Here is a 20,121-nt window from a genome sequence, read left to right as displayed (position 1 = left end):
TCTCTTTTTGTTATAATACTTGGAGTTATCCTTCTTGTACTATACTTACCATAAAGAAACATAACCATTGCTGATCTTAAGTTCCCAGGTTGTTAGGAAATGGAAAAAATCTTTACTACCACCTATAGCCACTCACCTATCTCCATGTTCAAATAGCATATTCTAAGAGTAGAAATGCAGTCTTGAACCCCAGAAGTGGTTTATTTTTCTCCTAAAAATGCCACCAGGATCCATCATGTTATTACATTCCTAGACAACTATTTTATCTACACAACTATACTGCTCAGTTCCATATCACAACACAATTTTATGATCTAGACCAGGGGTCTCCAAACTACCACCCACGGGCCAAATGCGGCCCCCCAAGGCCATTTATCAGGCCCCTGCCACACTTCCAGAAGGGGCACCTTTTTCATTGGTGGTCAGTGAGAGGAGCATAGTTCCCATTGAAATACTGGTCAGTTTGTTGATTTAAGTTTACTTGTTCTTTATTTTAAATATTGTATTTCTTCCCATTTTTTTTTACTTTAAAATAAAATATGTGCAGTGTGCATAGGGATTTGTTCATACTTTTTTTTATAGTCCGGCCCTCCAACGGTCTGAGGGACCGTGAACTGGCCCCCCATGTAAAAAATTTGGGGACCCCTGATCTAGACACAGACAGCTCTGCTAATGTAACAAAAATTGATTTAAAAGTAATTTGTCCATCATGCAGTAACAATAAGGAGGGAGTCCTTTGGGCAAAGTTTTTTATGTACCAGGATTATATGTGTTTTCCCAAAATATTAAATACTCTTAATTAAACTGATGATTACTTCCTAGAAGGTAGACTGTTTTTTGTTTTTGTTTTTGAGGGGGTGGATGCAAATTGCAATTCATTGAGGAGTTTGTTACTTTGGGATAAAGTGTTCATTTTTAGGAACATTAAGACCTCTGCTTTAAAGAGTATGTATGTATGTATGTATGTATATATGCTTGGTTAGAACTCAAAAAAGGATAGAGGCAAACCATACCATTTAAACACTATGACAGAGTAAGCACCAAGCACACTTCTCAGTCATTTAAGCAGGAATTTTAAATAGAAGATAATTGGAGCCTTTTCAGACTATATGTGTATGTGTTTTTGCTGAAGCTATGAATTGTGAAGTAGTAATGAAGTACTGACTTGATCATTTTTTGATAAAGATCAGAAAGGGATATTAAGCAAGAAGTAGAGATGCATTCCTTTCCTTCCTACCACACAGTCCTTAAAAAACAATTTATAATTTCTGACTCTCAGAGTGCAAGTGAGAAGGAGACCGTGAGGCATCACCGCATGGGTGAGAACAGCGGAATCCAAGTTTTAAAAGTTTGCCCGGCTAGTTGGAAAATGTTCCTGTAAATGTTACTATCCTCACTACCACCTACAAAGCAATAAGTCATTTCCAAATCTCCACAATCCAGTCTTTTCATAGCTCATGCTTTAATGAGAAAATTGGTTTATTTAAAGGCACTCTCTCCAGAAATGAATTTGATGACACAGTTCTTGATCATTCCTGGAAGCTTGGTCAGTCAAAATAAAGTTCAGGCATCTCAACTGTATCTAGATGGTATGTATTCAAGAGAGCCATAGAAAGGATATTTTGGATTCCAAAATGAAAATTATTATCATTAAATTACTTCAGTCAACTCTGACTCTTGTTTCTCCCCCATATTCCATGCCACTCAACTGTCAAAGTTCTACTGATTATCTCTCTACTGTGCTCCTGTCTTTCACCACCTCTCCACTCTCACTGCCCTTACAATTTCTGGTATCTAATACTTCTCATTTGGATTTGGTCATTAATATAAATTACATATTTGTTACAGTATATCTTCTTCCCATACTGTGATTGTATTTATAGCTCTAGACGTCACTTCCTTGTTAAGGATTCAATGATTCCTCACTTCATGCTGAACAAAACCTAAATGCTAAAGAAGGACAAATATACAGTGATGGAAATTGATTTGACTTTGGGTGATGGGCACACAACACAATCAAGAGTACAAATGTTATAGAAATGTTTACCTGAAACCTATGTACGCTTATTGATCAATGTCATTCCATTAAATTTAATTTTCCAAATAAAATTATTTTAAAGAGAAGATAATTCAGCACAAAAATGAAAAAAAAACCTAAATGCCACAATCTTGAATTCAATAGCTTCTTGAACTAACTCTCCTAACTAATCATTTATTCCAGCAAATAGTTCAAAATAAATATATCTTTAATGATTAGAGAATAAAACTATCAATTGTTTTGCTTTAGAACATGTCATTTTCTTTTTTATTAATAGCCATGCAATTTTTCTATTGTTAACCAAGTAATGTATAAAAGCCACTTTACTTAACTATTTTTATAAATGAAAAATGTACTTAATTTAAATTAAATATCTCTAAACCTTTGCAATTAGATTGAAGCTATTTTAGGTATGAAAACTTATTTCTCCTAAACTCTAAGTCAGATTTCTTTTTTTCATAGTGAGTCATTCTTTTTATCATATAAGTGCAAACATATTTTCTTTAAAACATAAATTTATCTAGTTTTCTCCATTATGGAAAAGGACATGTGAAAATACAAAATTTTTTTAAAAAATTTAAAACCTATTTAAGAGTAGTTGCTGTCTTGGGACAGATTATAATCTTATCTTCTTTATCAAAGTATAATTTGATGAACCATGACTAAAGTAGTCTGGTCACTGGCTAATTGTTTCTACTAAAATTACATTCAGTCTGTAACAGCACCATGGTATTTATCAGCAAGCAAGGAACAGAATCAGAATTTTGGATTAGTTCTCTTCATAAACTTGCTCTCTAACAAGTATATAACATATTAGACTACTGCATATAACAAATGAAAAAATTTGACACTGTTAAGCGAAGTGATTTTCACAGGGCTACAAACCTCAAAACTATACTCTCTAAATTTATTCATCTATTCAACATTTATTGAGTACCTACTATGTTCCAGGCATCTCAGGAGGAGACAGGTAAACAAAGAGCAGGAATGATATTTGCTTGCAAAAAAAAAATTACAGTAAAAGAAATAATTATTTTCCAAAGGACTAAATGACATAAAGAATAAGAAATTATTAACACCGTCTACTAACAAATACCATATTTTATAATTCATGTGAACCACAGTAACAAAAGTAACTGTAAACTTTGATCCCTAATACACAAGTATATGAGTTCATGTTTGGCATACAAGCATCAAATGAAAAAAATTAATAACATCAACTTTCTTTACTATTATTTTATCTTAAAGGATTACTCATCCCAGATCTGCCTATCTGCAAGGCTGAATCATCAATCAAACAATATCCATTGTTCAAAATTATAATCTGCAATTATAATTATATGAAAGAAAGCCAAGATTTATGATGATGTGATGGTGCATCTCATCATTTGAAAAAAGGCAATTTCTAATTGCATCTATCTATATATTTCATCAATCTGTTTATAAAAAATATTCTAAAGAGCTCAGGTTTCCAGTCTACTTAAGATCAAAATTTTGCTTGCAGTTCCATAAACTTTTGTTTAGCGTGAATCATTCAGAAATGATTACATGCACACAACCCTTGTAGGAAAGTGCACATAATGATGACAATCACTTCAATTTGCTGATTCTAAGGGATGGGATGATCTATTCACAACCAAGAACTTCCAAATACTTATCAAAATTCTATTTCAAATATTGGGGGTCCACCCAAATGAAAGCTAGACCAAACTGAATTAATTAGGAACATGGTTCACTGTAGGATAAGAGAAGAGTTGTGATGTAATCACATGTATAAAGAAAAACCTAGTTGAAGTTTTTTAGTAAATTGATTTTAAACATTAATTTGTAATATAGTTGATGGAATAGAATAAAATAATAAAGAGGCTACTTAACACTTTGACAGCAGTGATCTATTTTTCATTAGCCCATTCTATGGATGGAATACAAATGAAAGTTTAGCATTCAGTTTAGGTTGTGCCAAGATGTAACAATCCCCTGTGTAAAGGAATAAAGGCCTAGTAGGGGGAAAAATAGGAATGGGTTAAATCATCAAAAACAAACATACACAGCCTGACCAGGCAGTAGCGCAGTGGATAGAGCGTCAGACTGAGATATGGATGACCTAGGTTTGAGACCCTGAGGTCGCCAGCTTGAGCAAGGAGTCACTCTGTCTGCTGTAGCCCCACAGTTAAGGCACATGTGAGAAAGCAATCAATGATCAACTAAGGTGTTCCAAAGAAGAACTCATGATTGATGCTCCTCATCTCTCTCCGTTCCTGTCTGTCTGTCCCTATCTATCCCTCTGACTGTCTCTGTAAAAAACAAACGAACAACCAAAACAAACAAACATACACAGATGGAAAAAAAGTCATCCAAAATAAATACCACATTCTTTTTCAAGGTGCAATGGTATGACAAAGAGTGATTTCTAAGGTTCCTTCCAGCTCTTGGTTTCAAAGAACCTTGGGTACAATAATCATGCTTTTTATGAGCTGCCATGGTTGACCAGTGAAAAGCACTTTACTTTTGAAATCAGGGAAACAAAAAGTAAAAATAGAAGATGTTACAGGACAAGTTGTAAATGAAGAGCAAAGGTCATTAAGAATCTTTAGAAAGGCCTGCAGTGAGAGACTTTAATGAAGGAGGAAAGAAGGGAGAGAGAGGGGAGGGGCAAGGGATGGCATACCACTAGGTTAGCCCAGTTGCTGGCGAACACTCAACAGAACTTGCCACTCCAATCTATCATTCTCATAATGTTTCATTCTCAAATTTTTAGTGCTCTAAAATACAGTAATCTAAAACTTTTAAATAATAATAATGTAAAAAAATTAAGTCCCTGCACCTTCCATAATAGGAAGCAGTGTCTAGAGAGTTAAATAACTTGTTCTGAGTTCAGAACATTCCTCCACTCACCTCCAAGTTTAGAAATGTCACTTTTCAGGCCACAGTAACTTGAAGGTTTTATGATCAATACTGAGTGACATAAACAGTCCTCATCTATTATTTTATTTACTCAATAGATGCTAACTAATATCCGAATTTCAGCATTTTCCTCTTGCACCAAGCACTGAAACACATTAGCAAAGCAACAACCACATAATCATATGTCACTGATTCTGTAATATGTTTTGAATATTTTTAAGTTTCTCTCTCAACAACTTGTAGCATATGTATGATTTTTCAGAGACATGTGAGGACCTGCTAGTTGTTAACTATTATTTTCTTATAGCCTTTATGTTTTATTCTGAACAGCCTTGTGCATAAACTGAAAATGTTGAGAATGTGGGAAGCAATGCAGAGTTCTTTGAATTTTTTTCTTCATCAATACAATAGAAGGCAATTGACATCAATCAACTTGTATTATACACTCACTGTAGTAGTTTTTAGACAGCTCTGATATCAATGGAGTAATCTGGAAGGCTTCTGCTTGTTATATAAAACTTGATTAAGAAAATGAATTCCACGATTTTATTCAAAAGGTGGCACTAATGTTTATTTGCTGTTAAAAGGAGACTTGGATCATGCAAACCATCTCAAAAAAAGCCTGATTTTTAAAAACACAAGTAAATAATAAAGTATTTAAATGACTAGTACCTTAGTTTGAAATCATATCTGCATTTTATGTGTTTGTGCATAATTGTAAATTCGACATGTGCAATTCATTGGTGCATATTCTATAGACTTTAGAGCATAATAAAAGTTCTAATAGTAGACTTTGTTTTCATGATAATTTTAACACAACCTCAGATTATAACCCTGTCACTGGATAATTCTACTTTTTAATAATATTTCCAGTAAATCATTAATCATTATTGTAAAGTTTGAGAACTGGTAGTGCTGTGTTTAAAGTATTGTAATTTTCAAAAACAAAACAATTTGCACAGTGATTAATAAATATAGCTTAATAACAAGAATGCAAAATTTGTAGAACCACTGGATTAATTGGGACAATTGCTTACACTCCATGCATAAACCTAACAGAACTCTTTTCAACTAGAACATGGTAGACAGAATAATGGTCTCTGAAAGATGTCCATGTTCTAATCCCTGGAACCTGTGAATATGCAGTTACATGACAAAGGAGACCTTGTAGATATGATTATGGTTAAGGATCTTGATGTGGAACAATTATCCTGTATTATCCAGATGGGTTCAATCTAATCACATGAGTCCTTAAAAGTGGTAGAGGAAGGCAGAAGAGTGGGTCAGAGAGAGATTATTGTGAAAACAAAACAAAACAAAAACAAAAACAAAAAACCCTGACCTGTGGTAGCGCAGTGGATAAAGCGACGACCTGGAAATGCTGAGGTCGCTGGTTCGAAACCCTGGGCTTGCCTGGTCAAGGCACATATGGGAGTTGATGCTTCCAGCTCCTCCCCCCCTTCTCACTCTCTGTCTCTCTCTCTCCCTCTCTGTCTCTCTCCTCTCAAAACAAAACAAAACAAAACAAAAAAAACTACCATTGCTGACATTGAAGTTGGAGAAAGGGAACACCAGGCCAGGGAATGCAGCCATCTTCTAGAATCTGAAATTGACCCTCAGCCTACAGCCAGCAAGAAAATGGGAACCGTGGTGGTCCTACAACTGCAAAGAACTGAATTCTACCAATGACTCAAATGAGCAAGAATCAGATTCTCTCCCAGAGCTTCAGAAGTGAATGTAGCCCTACTGACATCTTGATTTCAGCCCAGTGAGACCCAGACCAGACTTACAACCTAAATAACTGTAAGATGATAAACTTGTGATGTTTTAAGTCATTATTTGCAGTAACTGGTTATGGCAGCAATAGAAAATTAATACATGGAGTTTTGTGAGATTTGCATTTTTTTAGTCCTTGCATACTATTAAGTAATGGGACAGTAATGTCCACAAAAAAGTTCTAAACATCCTCACTGGGCAATACCCTTGGACAGTGCTAAAAGGAGCACACCAGCTACAGCAATGTCCATGATGGAAAATAAGCATGGGAGAAAGATGGGTAGCCAGTGAAGGTAGAACAGTGTTTCAAGAGAAATAAAAGAGGAGAGAGAGAGAGAGAGAGAGAGAGAGAGAGAGAGAGAGAGAGAGAGAGAAATAGGAAACACTGAGTTTAATCCTGATATCATATTAGTAAGTAAGGATAACTGCCCCGGTATTTTCTACCACATCAACACTTGACAGTATTGTCAAATATTGTAAAGCTAATGTCTCTCTATATCATCACCCAATTCAAAAAGTCTTCTCATGTGTCATACTTCTTTGTTCATGTAATTCTAGTCAGTGTTATCTATTTAATAGATAGCATGCAAGTAGCAAAAGTTTGTAAAAACAAAAAAGGCATTAGAGAAGTTAAGAGCTTTGAAATGAAACAGGACTGAATTTTAATTGTCATGTCAGCTCTTACTTGAAGTGGAACATTGAGCAACTTAATTAAGCTCCCTGAACACTGTGCCCTTGTGTGTAAACCAGAGAGAGAAGACTTACCCCTGTACCATGTTAGGGAGGCAGCCTGAAAAGTGCCTGGGACTTTTATAGTATCATTCAATAAACTATATTATATTTAACTATTCTAAACCAGGACAATTTTTTAGTTGCAAATAAATAAGTTCCATATGAAATTTACATCTGTTATATAGGCTAGATTCAAGATTTATGCTCCTAGGGTTCTCAAAGTTGTTTTTAATTACATTTTTCTTATAGAAGGATAACACTTCATTTCCCATTGAACTGTATCATAAGAAGTACTCTTCAACAAGTTGAGCATGCTTTTGTCCTACCATACTATAAATATGGCAAAATTGGGTAAAAAAAACAACATACACCTGTAGTAATTCATGCCTGTGAAAATATTTTACTAAAATTAGAAACACAATATAATTTTACTTTTCACTAAGTTTACACTTTATGGTCCAGGATCAAATTATTGCTATTTAGAAGGAACAATATGTACCCTTGCGCACTATAAAGCATTTCAACCCTGTCCAACTTAAAGGATGGCAGTCTGTTCTTCTTGCTTAAAAAGGTTACTATCAAGTTGAAGATAAATTGCATAATTTTCTGTCCTATGTAATATGCATTTTAAAATCTAGTATCTCTCCCTAATTCCCGTCTGCTCATCTAGCCCAGACACATTTCTCTTCTGTAGTGTTTTCACTGCCATTAAACCCACTATCAATACTGAAGGTACAGTAAACAAGCATGTTATTTAACCTGATTATCTTGGATCAGAATTTTCACAACAATAAAATTAATCAATTAAATTATTTGTTAACAAAGACAGGATAGAAGACAAAGAATAGTCTTTTTGAATGACTGCAAGAGCTGTACCCCTAACACTCAGGAGACCGATGGCTGGTACAAAACAGGAAGTGAGTAACTTGTAAATATTATAAACTCATTATATAATGTAATGGTAAAAGAACTAAGAACTATATAGATTGCTAGTAACTTCTTTATGTCCCAATTCCCCAAGAATCTCACTTGACAACACCTCTTTCTCAGAGTCTTAAGGAAATAAAGCAATATACACTGTGACTGTCATTTCAATTTAAAGTACCATACACAATGCTTATAGTTCTTGACTCTTTAACCACAAGTAAGAAAGTCATTAACACAAATGCTTGCCTATCTCTTACTTCCTTCTTTTCCCTCCTCCTTACTTGGCCCTACTTAGGTCTCTTCTAAATATTCTAAGTTTCACGGAGAATGTCTGGAATCCTTAGAATTCTTAGTAACTCCAGACTTCCCATGATGGTATAAGATTTCCATTTCTGTCTCTCTTCCCTCTGGGGCAACTGTTTTTTGAGGGATATTTGGCAGCAACCCTCATTGAAGCATAAAAAAATGAATCTAGATAAATTATTTAACAAGAAAAATTTTTGGAAATTTCTGAAAGCATCAAAAATACTGCCTTTCTGTCTTGCAAGTTTCTTGTGTGCAGTCAGTATTCTTCAGTTAGAGTAAATAGTTATGAGCTCTTTTAAAAGACAGACACAACAGGCTTTAAAACAATTTTAACTTCACTTTCACATACCACACTTCCTCAGACTAGAAGATCTGAATTAGCTAAAAGATTAAACACTGACTATGAAGAGTAAGCTATCCAACTGCAAACCTCTGAAAAGGAAGTTTGCAAACTCTAAATTCACCATGGTCCAGTGTGAATCCTACAATTAAAAAATAATATAGACCCCGACTCGGAAAGACAAGAACATCTGTATAAAAGAACAGAGGTGTCTTCTTCTAGTTGGACCACATAGGGAGTATTGCATTCAGATATAGTATCTCATATAAAGGTTAACATAAAAAATACCCGGGTGAGGACAACCGGCAGAGTAAAGGGTCTGGAAAACACATCACATGAGTAATGGTTAAAAGAAGATTTCTAGACTTGTGCATATTGGAGAAAATAGATATTTTTTTCTATGTAGCTTGATAAGGCAACACTGGGACCAGGAAATAAAAGATGTGAAGAATTTATTTTGCTCAATGCACGAAAGAGCTGTCCACGAATGAAAGGTGCTGCCCTGGTGAGGTAGTAAGCTCTTTGTCACTGCCAGTGATCAAAGAGAAGATATATCACCATCTTTCAGAGGTGTCAGAGGAAGGATTATTGTTTTAAAGAGGGGATTGGATTCTCTAAATGACCTTTAAGGTCACTTTTATCTTTATGGTTTTCTATGAATAAGTGTTAAGCTAGCCCTTTTGGAAACTCAGACAATGGAAATTCCCAGAGAACATGCCACAAAAGTTACAAACTAACACGAAATTGCTCTTAGGTGTTCTTTCTGTTAGTGATACACATAATTTTGTTAAATTAATCATAGATGTTAAAAACAAATTAAGCAGATGCAAAACAAAAGTTTATGTGTATGATAATTGTGAAAGTAAATATATTCTTTTTGAATTTGAGATGATCAATTTAAGAAGCATTTTGCTAAACAAAAAAGATATATATATAAAACCACAGGTTCTGTTTCATTCACTAATTTTAAAAAAGACAATCTTAAGGTATGGAAATGTCAAATTTGGCAAATGCATAGTTATTTTTTAATTAAAGTTCTTAGGATGAAAAAGGTGCAGGGATTAAGCAAAAAAAAAAATCATGCAAATGCATATATATTTTTATTTGGTCTATCCTTTGAATCACCCAAAAACAAGGAACGTTTATATATTATGAATAATCTTTTCTCAGGAAATCTAGATACTAAATTTTAATGATGAAATGACAGAAAACAACTACTATAAAATACTGTGCTATTGATATTTACTATAAATTTATTTTGTATATTAAACAAAATCATTGCAAAGAGGAAGCTAACGGAATGCAAGTGCATTGGCCAAAAAGAAAAAGTCTAATTACTAACACTCATTCTACAGTCATGGTCTTTCAGATTGAGAAGGGTAAAATTCTAAGAAAATATCTCACAGTGTCTGTCTTGCTAGAATTCCCTGTTACAATTAGCTAGTTAATTCTGACCTATTGTCTTACTTCGTATTGCCACACCATTATTATCAAAACTTACTGCTAGTAAAGAAGAGATAAAAGGATCACTGTGTTAATCCCATTTTATTTCCATGTGTCCTTAGAATCAAACAATACATTTATCCTATAACATTAGCCAGAAGAAACCATTTGCTGTTTTAAAAAAATGTATACCCCAAGCACCAGAAAACCATTTAGATGAGAGTGTCCTTTTAGTTTTATTAATTTAGGCAAAATGACAGGTTGATTTCTATGGTTTACAGCGGTCAGGAGCAGAGTCTTTACTAATTCAGTTACACTGACCAGGAGATCCTCCGTCAGGCTAAGGATGAACTTCAACCTACTGTTGAACAGAATGAACACAAACATGTCACTCAGATTTCTATCAAGACAGTCCCTTCAGAATCCCACATGGATGGCACACGACCCTGACAGTTGTCAAAACTGAAGCTGAAATAAGACTGACTACCCAATAAGTATTGGGTAATCGAGCTATCTGGAGGCCAAAGGATTCTTTTCCTAAATCTTTCGTTTTTAAGATACTCCATTCTTCCCAAATCATATTAGAACACGCTGTGAAAAGTGCTTTATATAAAAAACTATTTCCCTTAATATTCTCAAAAACATTGTCTTTATCATCAAGTCTTGAAGATACCGGAGAAGTTTCAACTGTCATTCAACTTCTAAAGAAGCAGAAAGAAAAAAACTTGTACCTTAAACCCACAAGGAAAAATAACCTTTCTGTTCAATGTTTGCACTAAGTAAAACATTCCACATTGTAGCTTTCACTAATGGAAGCACTCTATCTAGCTAAGCAGCACCTACACTGAGTGTATAAAGAGCCTTTACATTCTTTCTGTACTTGCTCAATTACTACAATCAAAAATATTTTATACTGAAATTTCAGTCCTTTAAAAAGTACCTGTCTTTAATGAACACCACATACTGTGTATTTGACAGATCATAGTAAGTAATGACAACACATTAGACACCACTGCTGCTGCTACACAAGCAAACATACAAAATGATGCTTTATTAACTGTGAAGAATTCTATATCCAAGATACAGTTTTAAATGTGTCTGCATAATTTCATAAGTATATTCTAAAACATCCACATTTTATCAAAGTGCCTGAATGTATTCCACTTCAATGCAAAGATTTTAGACCCAAAAGACACAAATAACCATTTAACCTGTTTGCTAGCAGCAAGATTGTGAGAGCAAATATGATGCTACTTGACCCACTGTTCTAACTTAGTCTTGATAATTTTTGAGAGTGAAAATAATACCAAACTTAAGTATCATTTTGTATGTAGACGTTGTGAAATATAAAGAAGCACTGACGAGAACAACATGTGTTACACATGATGATATTTTCATTTCTGGCCAAGTAAGGCAAGGAACTCTAAATGTATTTTAAAACCTGATATAAACTTCTCGAGCTAGTCTTTTCCTATATTTAACAGATTGTGTCTCTGTATATTTACATACTATTTCAAACCTTGCATTAATTTATAAAGGAAAATAAATTAAGGCCAATTTAATAACATAGACCATCACAATATCAAAAGAATCTAGGCTAACACTGGCTCTTAGAATAAAATTTTCCATTCTGCATATTTGTACTACTAATTATTACTGCCAACATTCAAGGGCTGTGATATTTTCTAGCTTCTATCATCTCAGCCAATTCATTCACATCCTCAGGTTAAAGAAGTGAAAACTTAAAAGGAAGAAACTGGTTCATTAAAGATGTTGCATCAAGCTTTATGAGTTTGTGGCTAGTATGAATTAATCAAATATACGCATATTTTAACCATCTCTAAAAATTTGCAAAGAAGTTGCAATAGGAGCTGTAATTTGGATCTTTTGGACAGTAACATATTGTTGAAATACTAGAATCATTAGAAAACATCATTAATTATAACCGACTGATGTTAGTTGGGGACGTGTGCTTTGTTTTGATGACAAACTTGCTTTTAGTAAACCTTTAGCCATTTCTCACCAGCTAAGATTCCTAAAGTCAACAGGCACATCCCATTTTCTCAAAATTATTGAAGGAGTTCCATTAACTTGTCACTTCCAATAATTTATGCTTTGGACTACAGCTTTTGAGAAACAAATATAGCTGATTTATTTCTTTTCTTTGCAAACATAAATTAAATTTTTAACTTTATAGGAAAAAGAGTTTCGCTTCCACACAGATAAAATCACTTGAAGCATGTTTAAGAAGGGGTATCTGAAAATTGGAAAATGCAATGATGACAGGATTTAACTGTAAAATGTCCTCGTTTTCCAGCGCTTTCCAGGAAATCACTTCTTCGGGACTGAGATCACAAGCATACTTACTTCCTCAACAGCTGACTGCCGTTCAAAGAACTAGACAGTCACTATTGTGTCTCTGAACTTCATACAAAATAAAAACTAGGTAATAAAACGGTACCTCACTAGATTTCTAGTCACACAATTAACCTAAAGCAAGAAAAATTTTCCACATCTCTCCTACAGAAAAATATTTAAAGAGAACCCTCACAGTTAAGACCAACTTATACTCAAAAGGTTTTCTCATACTAATATTTATTTTTTTAAAGTCCTGCTTTCCCTCACTCTTTCTGTCACACACAAAAAAATCGCAGACAATTCTTTAAAAACATATTTTTATTATATCTCCTGGATTTTGTTTTTAAAGCAACACTTTAAAAAATAAGATGTTCAAAAATTTAGAAAGACCTCCCAATACATTTCAGTATATATTGATTTAAAATAAATTTCTAAAATAGGCATTTCTATAATACACTTTTCAACTCCATGCGTATAAATAACTATTCATATGGCTATTATTTGCACTAATTCAAACTTGCACTTCAGAACCATTATAAAACTAGGAAAGATATATCAAACATATTAATATTCATACACAACTCAAGTACAAAAGTCTTATTTAAAAGATTCATTTTCTTATTGATGTGTTAACTCCGAATGTTTCAAACTCATCAAAGACTTATAGAAAGCATTTTCATATTTCACACAACACAACAGCAAGCATCAGCAGTTTTTTTGTGCCGTTGCACAAAAGAAGTCATCTAAGTACTTCAGATATACAAAAATAAAAAATAAAAAACATCAACCAGTGTAAAAGATTCAAGTTTATCCTTATGCAATTCCTTAGGTACACCTCTAGACTTTCATATTAGTAATTAGATTACTATCAGGCACTTTAAATAAAAATAAACAAACTCCTAAGAAAACAAAACAAAGGTAAAATGTGGCCATGCCAATATATTTAATGTAAGCAAGCTTGAGGTTTTTAATCTTGTGCATATTTTGGATGTTGCTGTTTGGGATTTTTACCCCCTTTTTGCCACAAGGTTGATTCATGAATGAGATCCCACTTTAATATCCTATTTTCTCTCACTTACATGTATGCTGGAGAAAGTGGAGTTGACCTGGATGTTTTAAGCACAGGAACTGGGAATTTCCAGATAGCAGGAGAGCTCGTTTTCCATTTCAATGGCATGTTGTCACCACGGTACTACAATAACAGTAAACAGCGTTTCCATAACAGACTACCAACTAGGACTTCCATTCCACACTGAACTGACACAGCAGTGGCTGCCGCAGAGAACAAGCAAACGATTCTGCCAGTGCCCTTAAACCGATGCTTCCAATCTGTAAAATAGGGCTGCAAAGTACCTCCTTTAAATCCTCCTGTCCCCTAAAGCAATATGATCATTCTATCGTTCTAACTCAACAATAGTGCCACCTCGTTAGGAAAGCGTTGACTGCAGTATATTTTTTTTAGGATTGCACTGTGCATAGCACACAATGCAGCTTTATTTAATAAAAGCAGCTAGGGTTTTGTTTTTATTGTATTGCTTTAAGCTGGCATTACCATTGTTCTACCTTAACAGGGATACTGCAGCGAGGTACTATGTTCTGCATCTATTAACCTGATTTCTGACCAATAGTAGCAGGAAAAAAAAAATGGATGGGTTTCATATGAAAATGAAACAACATACCTACTCAGAATACACTTGTCATCCTCTGAACATTCTTCTTTTGAGCTGCAACAATACAAATGGGATATAAACCTCAGCATAGCCTTAGGCCACAGCTAACAGAGATCAGTGACTAAATTCGGCAGCCTGCTTTCCTCCTGTGCAAGCTCTGGCCACACAATATAAGAATGCCATTATGGGAAAAGCCCGCTTAAAAATGCCAGTCAGTTTTCCAGTTAGAAGAAGGCAAAATGTAAGAACAAATATAAACTGCTGCAGAACTCTGCACGTTCTTCTAGTAGCTTCTGATTCAAGTTGCTCTCCTCTCCCTATTCTTATTTCCAAGCCGAGATGAGCAAAATCTCACACATTGACAACATGCTGTGGTAACACGAATATCATCACTCTGTCTTCTGCAGCAGAGAAGCACAGAGTAGCGTGCTCTTAATAGCAGTCCTCTGAAGGACGCTATCAACGATCTAATTCAATGCTGCCCTCCCCTTTTTCTCTCCTCCTTTCCCTTCCCGTTCACCCCAGCACTCCTTCCCCGCCCCCAAACAGCTCACAAATTGCCTAGAGGAGAGATCAATGCTACTGGCCGAGCAGGTGTCCAGCAGGGACCATTCCAAGGCTCGGCAGTGGTCCGGTAACCTCAAGGGGTTACTGACTGACAAGAAGGTTCAAAAATTAAAGCTGCTGGCAAAGGCAGCCTGAGGTATTTCATGAAAGCAATGGAAAAGACAGGGTTCGTCTACATTATTTGAAAAGAATTCCAGAAAACAGCATCCGGAGTGCCTTGAAAGTGACTGTTCCAAATATTTACTTAAAGCACCAGACTCACAAATATTCTACACAATTTTAACACAGGAAAATAGGACAAGTGGTATTATCCTGAATTCTTTATTTTCAGGCTGAAAAATTTTACTTCCAAGGGATGCAAGTCACCATCACTAAATATCTAGGTTTGTACACCCTTCCACTTCTACCTAAAAACAGAATTATTTTTCTTCATCAGTGAAAGCTCAATAAAGGCGGACTGCCATTGACACTAAAGCTACAGCCTTTAAAAAACAACAATTACTGTAGTGACAAAGAGCTCATATTCACTTTCAAGTTTGTATCAAAACAATAAACTTGTGCTTCGAACTTCAGTAGTTGGCTTTCAGATACTCTTTCCAAAATATTACTAATTTCTAAATTTAGTCCTTAAGAAGCTTTCTCATTTGTATTCAAACAATCACAGATCGATGTTTCTATAGAAACATACTACTTTCAAAAATTCCAAAATATATAATTTAATATACCAGAACTATAGACTGAAATCAGCTAAGGTAAATCGCAAATACCTTCCTTTATGACACACATCAATATTCAGGCAAAAAGTGTTTTCCTATGAAACCCAAACATATACAGGATGGGGCAAAAGTAGGTTTACGGCTCTGAGTATTTGAAACACAGAGTTGATTTTTGTAATAATAATAATTTAAATAATAATTTAATAATTTAAATAATTTTAGTTTAAATAATAATTTACTAATTATCGTGTTATTTTCCACACAAACAACTGTAAACCTACTAGTGCCCCACCATATAGTATATACATAAACACACTCACATATATGAAGAGACCAAAAAATTATTTTTAAACATTGACCAGTAATGCATGACCTTGATTAAACATTAAATAGATGCCAGCCATCACTACCTCACAAATAATGTTATTCAGTTTATCATATACAAATTACCTTCCCCCTCCAAAAAAAAAAACAAAACCAGTCAGATATCTTAAAGGGTTAAATTGTATTTCTAACTTGTTTTAGTACCCACACACAAAACATTCTCAGAGACATTTTCAAAGAAATCACAGAAAGGAGTATTCCATACTTTGGTGTTCAAAATATATTTAAAAGATTAAAAATAAACCAGCACAAATACAAATAAACCATACTCATATTTTACATTAGAAGACTTTGTGTAATAATTCTTAATAGTTATGGAGCAAAGAGGTTCCAGGTACCATCAGCAATAGCAATTTGTTGGAAACTCCAAGAAGGAAACACACATGTAAACACAAGTACACACATTTACACTTTACACACACATGTACTCATCAAGCAAATTTGGAATGTCTTACTCCAAAAACCTAAAGCATTCTCAAACACTTAAAAATATAAACATAAAACAGATACAAATTAGGTGTCTGTAGCAAGAAGGCAGTGTTTTAGAAAGGAAATTCAACCACATTCCAGCTTAAGACAAAGCAGTGATTGCAAAACATAACTTCTGAGAACAAACAACCCAAAACTTATGTAAAAACATGGTAGTAAAAGGTTTGAGCAGTTTATCTATAAAGACTACTCAACATTTATGAATGGGAAATAGGGTGAATCTAGAGTTTTCCAAATTTCCAAGAGGGTAACCTTCACAAACAGGTGAAGATCACTTTATTGCAAAGGTTCTCAAGTTATTATTCTTCTGTGAACAATCAACTGATTAAAAACGGCAACATATTCTTTGTCTAATCTCTATTAGACTCCAAAGAAATAAACTAATACCACCAAATTATCTATGCCAATTTTCAATCTAGATTTCTCGTACACTTAATGGGAGTTGTTTTTTTTTAGACTTAATGTTTTAGAACCTGTTTTTGTGGCACAACAACAACTGTAATATTTGTTCAAAGTGAAAGGAAAATCAGACTGCTTTCCACTACCTACCAACAGTACCCTTAAAGACCCTCAGACCCTAAAAGTATTATGTGTGATGATGAACATTTACTTAAACTTAGGTCTTTAGTAAGTTACTAGGAGTCATCTATAATTATCTCTCATGAGCAAACAACTAATATGCCAAAGGCTTAAAATTACTCCTTTAAGTAGAAATAGAGTCTATGAAATATACATTATGCTATTAATTTAACAACATCATTCCACACCGCTTAAAAATAAACTTCAGCCAAGTAAAATCACTGGAATTACAAATTAGCAGAGTTCAAACTAATCAGACTTTACTACCCAGACTTCAGTAGCAACTATGGCGTGTAATCACTATTACATTCCGGAACTAAAATTGTTTTCTTCTCAGAGTGAAAAAAAAAGAAAATATTTAAATATGTATTTTAATGTAATTTTATGCAGGCTCAGTGTCCTACTACTTTAATATTTAGACTAAGAAATGTCAAAAACCCTTGTCCATATTATAGGAAAAACTGATTTTATTTACAGAACACTTGGTTTCTATTATGGACAACTGCATAAAACAGGATAGAAAGACAACATACACAAAAGTTCCTCAAAGCATTTTATGAACATTAACTAATCACTTAAAAATACCTGAGAAATGCATATTTCAGAGATGTAATAAACAAAGGACAATGCTGGGATTTGGCCAAGGCCACAAAAAGAGTTGGCCAAATCTTACAACATAGAATTTCCTGGCTCTCAATGTAGAAAGAAGATTTTTATAAATTTTAGAACTCTTACAAATAAATCGCTCAGTACTCTCACGGTATAGATAAAAAAGCCTAAAGCCCAGAGAAGTGAACTTGCTGATGTCACACTGCTAGCTAGTTGCACAACTGAAACTAGATACCAAGTTTGCATCTCCTAGTCCAAGAATCCCACTCTAGAATTCCTACTCTTCCTTCTTCTTGATGAAACCACGCCATATGATGTGTGTTTTTATATGAAGTGACCCACATTCTATAAATATCTCCATGTATTCTAAAGAAACAAGAACTACAAAGAGCTACTGACTCCTACAATTATAGGTATACTAAAAGATAGAAGTGGGAGAGAAACCCCCAAAATACATTTCCAACATCATAATTCCAGAAGGTGTTTAGGAATGACCAGGGATAAAAGGGTAAGTAAAAAATTAAACCAATCATAGTATGGGAGAAAGGTAAAATATATATTTAGTAGTCTATTCTTTTCTCAATGAAAATGTTTCTAAATAACTTTATAGGAAAATTTAACTTGCTGATGGACTGCTACACTTCCTCTCCAGGACTACCTCATCACTCAAGGAATTGACTAATATGTCATGTATCTAACCTTTCTTTCCATAGTCTCCTGATCTTTAAGAACTGACCTAGCTTTTCTTGCAAGTTTTGGTTATTCATGTGGTGGGTACAACTAAAGACTAGTATCACTAACCACAGTTTGTGTGAGCAGGTACTGTGTAATCTCTTCAGTCCTGAAAATATATATCTCCTCAGACTAATCTGGGATATCCGTGCTATTCGTATTGCTCAAACAAGACTATAGATTACGCCAAATTATATGCTCTATTCTATTGTATGTTCTACCACTCAGTAAAAGTCTTTGGATGCAACCAACTAAGAATGTTAAACACTTTAAAGAACATAAAAATTAACTTCTGGACAACAGAGCAAAATTCTGAATACACTCAGGGCTCTTTATTACCAGGAAATAAAACTGTTCGCATGAATGGTTATATATACTCATGTGTGTGTTTGTATCTCTTTTATTTGTTTCAGGAAATTGAGTATCAAATACATTAAAATTTCTTACTAGATACAGATATGTAGTCTTGCTTAAACCAAAATGGAAAATCCCAGATGTCTCCCAAAGAAAACCACATTGGAAAGTTATCATTCCATTTTTATAAGCATTTTCTCACATGTCAATTTCCTTAACAGAACTGTGTGAATTCTTATAGTTCCACAAAGGATTTATATAGACTAGTATAACTGTGGCTATGCCTTGGATTAATGTAGTGCCTATCTCCTTCATTCACAGACATGCATATGTATCATATATGTATGGAGAGTCCTTCATGCCATGATGGCATAAATAGTATACTCTCCCATCTTTAACATTTCCAAAAAAAAAAAAAAAAGAAGAAGAAGAAGAAGCATACTAAGATGGGGGAGGTCAGGGGGGAAAGAACACAATAAGAAAAGCTGGTAATCTGAAAACCCAGGAAACAAACAATAGGTGTGGGAACGAAGGTGAAAAGGGTACTGACTGGAAAGAGAATGAAAATCCAGAATGGTAGTGGTTCCTGATATTTATGTAGCACCTTTTATAATTTGGGGTCACATAAATAATGTTATGGGACTAAGATAAAACTTGGGGTGGGAGGACAAAGATACAGAAGGGCTACACAGATAACAAGGAAAGACCCAGTTTCTGAGGACTCAATGACCTACAGATTCTGCCTGCCCTTAGTCTCACAACAGCTGAAAAAAGGATTAGCAATGAATGGGAAATTCAGAAGTTTTTGTCCTTCCTTCTTCCTTTTGTTTTCTGCAGTATCTACATTCTTTATGGCAATTTGGGGCGGGGGGGGGGGGGGGGGAACTACCCTTGAGTGCCTCATTAGCATATGGTTTCCAAATCCACAAGTAAGCCTTTCTGCATCTTTGACATGCATAAATGAAATTTATTCTTAAGTATTGCCATTTATTATTTTTTTAAATGCCTTAAGCTCCAAACCAAAGTGTCTGTATTAGGAGTAGCAGTGATGGAAATCAATGATTTTTAAATGTAAACTTTTTACATACCTGACATTGCATGACCATTTTTAAATTGAAAAATGCAATTTAGAGTTTATCATGATCAAATGGGGAGAATGTGTCCAGTATTCCAATAACAGGTCATACTGTTACCACA

The 20,121-nt window shown here is 34.3% G+C and overlaps 1 protein-coding gene across 5 annotated transcripts in view; it reads right to left on the bottom strand.

The window, feature by feature from the left end:
* The window catches only part of KLHL13 (kelch like family member 13), a 245,621-nt gene that overhangs the window by 50,156 nt on the left and 175,344 nt on the right, over window positions 1–20,121 (bottom strand). Inside the window, exons 1-2 of one of the 5 annotated variants that reach the window (XM_066249686.1) lie at window positions 14,504–14,586; window positions 13,904–14,016 (exon numbers count right to left, since the gene is read on the bottom strand). The exons of 2 other annotated variants lie outside the window; for them this stretch is intronic. In XM_066249686.1, coding sequence (XP_066105783.1) covers window positions 13,904–14,001 — 98 coding nt within the window. In that variant the 5' untranslated portion in view covers window positions 14,002–14,016; window positions 14,504–14,586. Of the gene's footprint in view, window positions 1–13,903; window positions 14,140–14,503; window positions 14,877–20,121 lie in introns of those variants that run through there. 2 more of the 5 variants (XM_066249687.1, XM_066249685.1) reach the window with 2 other exon arrangements.

Source organism: Saccopteryx bilineata, chromosome X (genome assembly GCF_036850765.1).
Source record: "Saccopteryx bilineata isolate mSacBil1 chromosome X, mSacBil1_pri_phased_curated, whole genome shotgun sequence".
NCBI classification, from domain to species: domain Eukaryota; kingdom Metazoa; phylum Chordata; class Mammalia; order Chiroptera; family Emballonuridae; genus Saccopteryx; species Saccopteryx bilineata.
The sequence above is the reverse complement of the archived record's forward strand: the minus strand, read 5'-3'. Positions and strand labels throughout refer to the sequence as shown.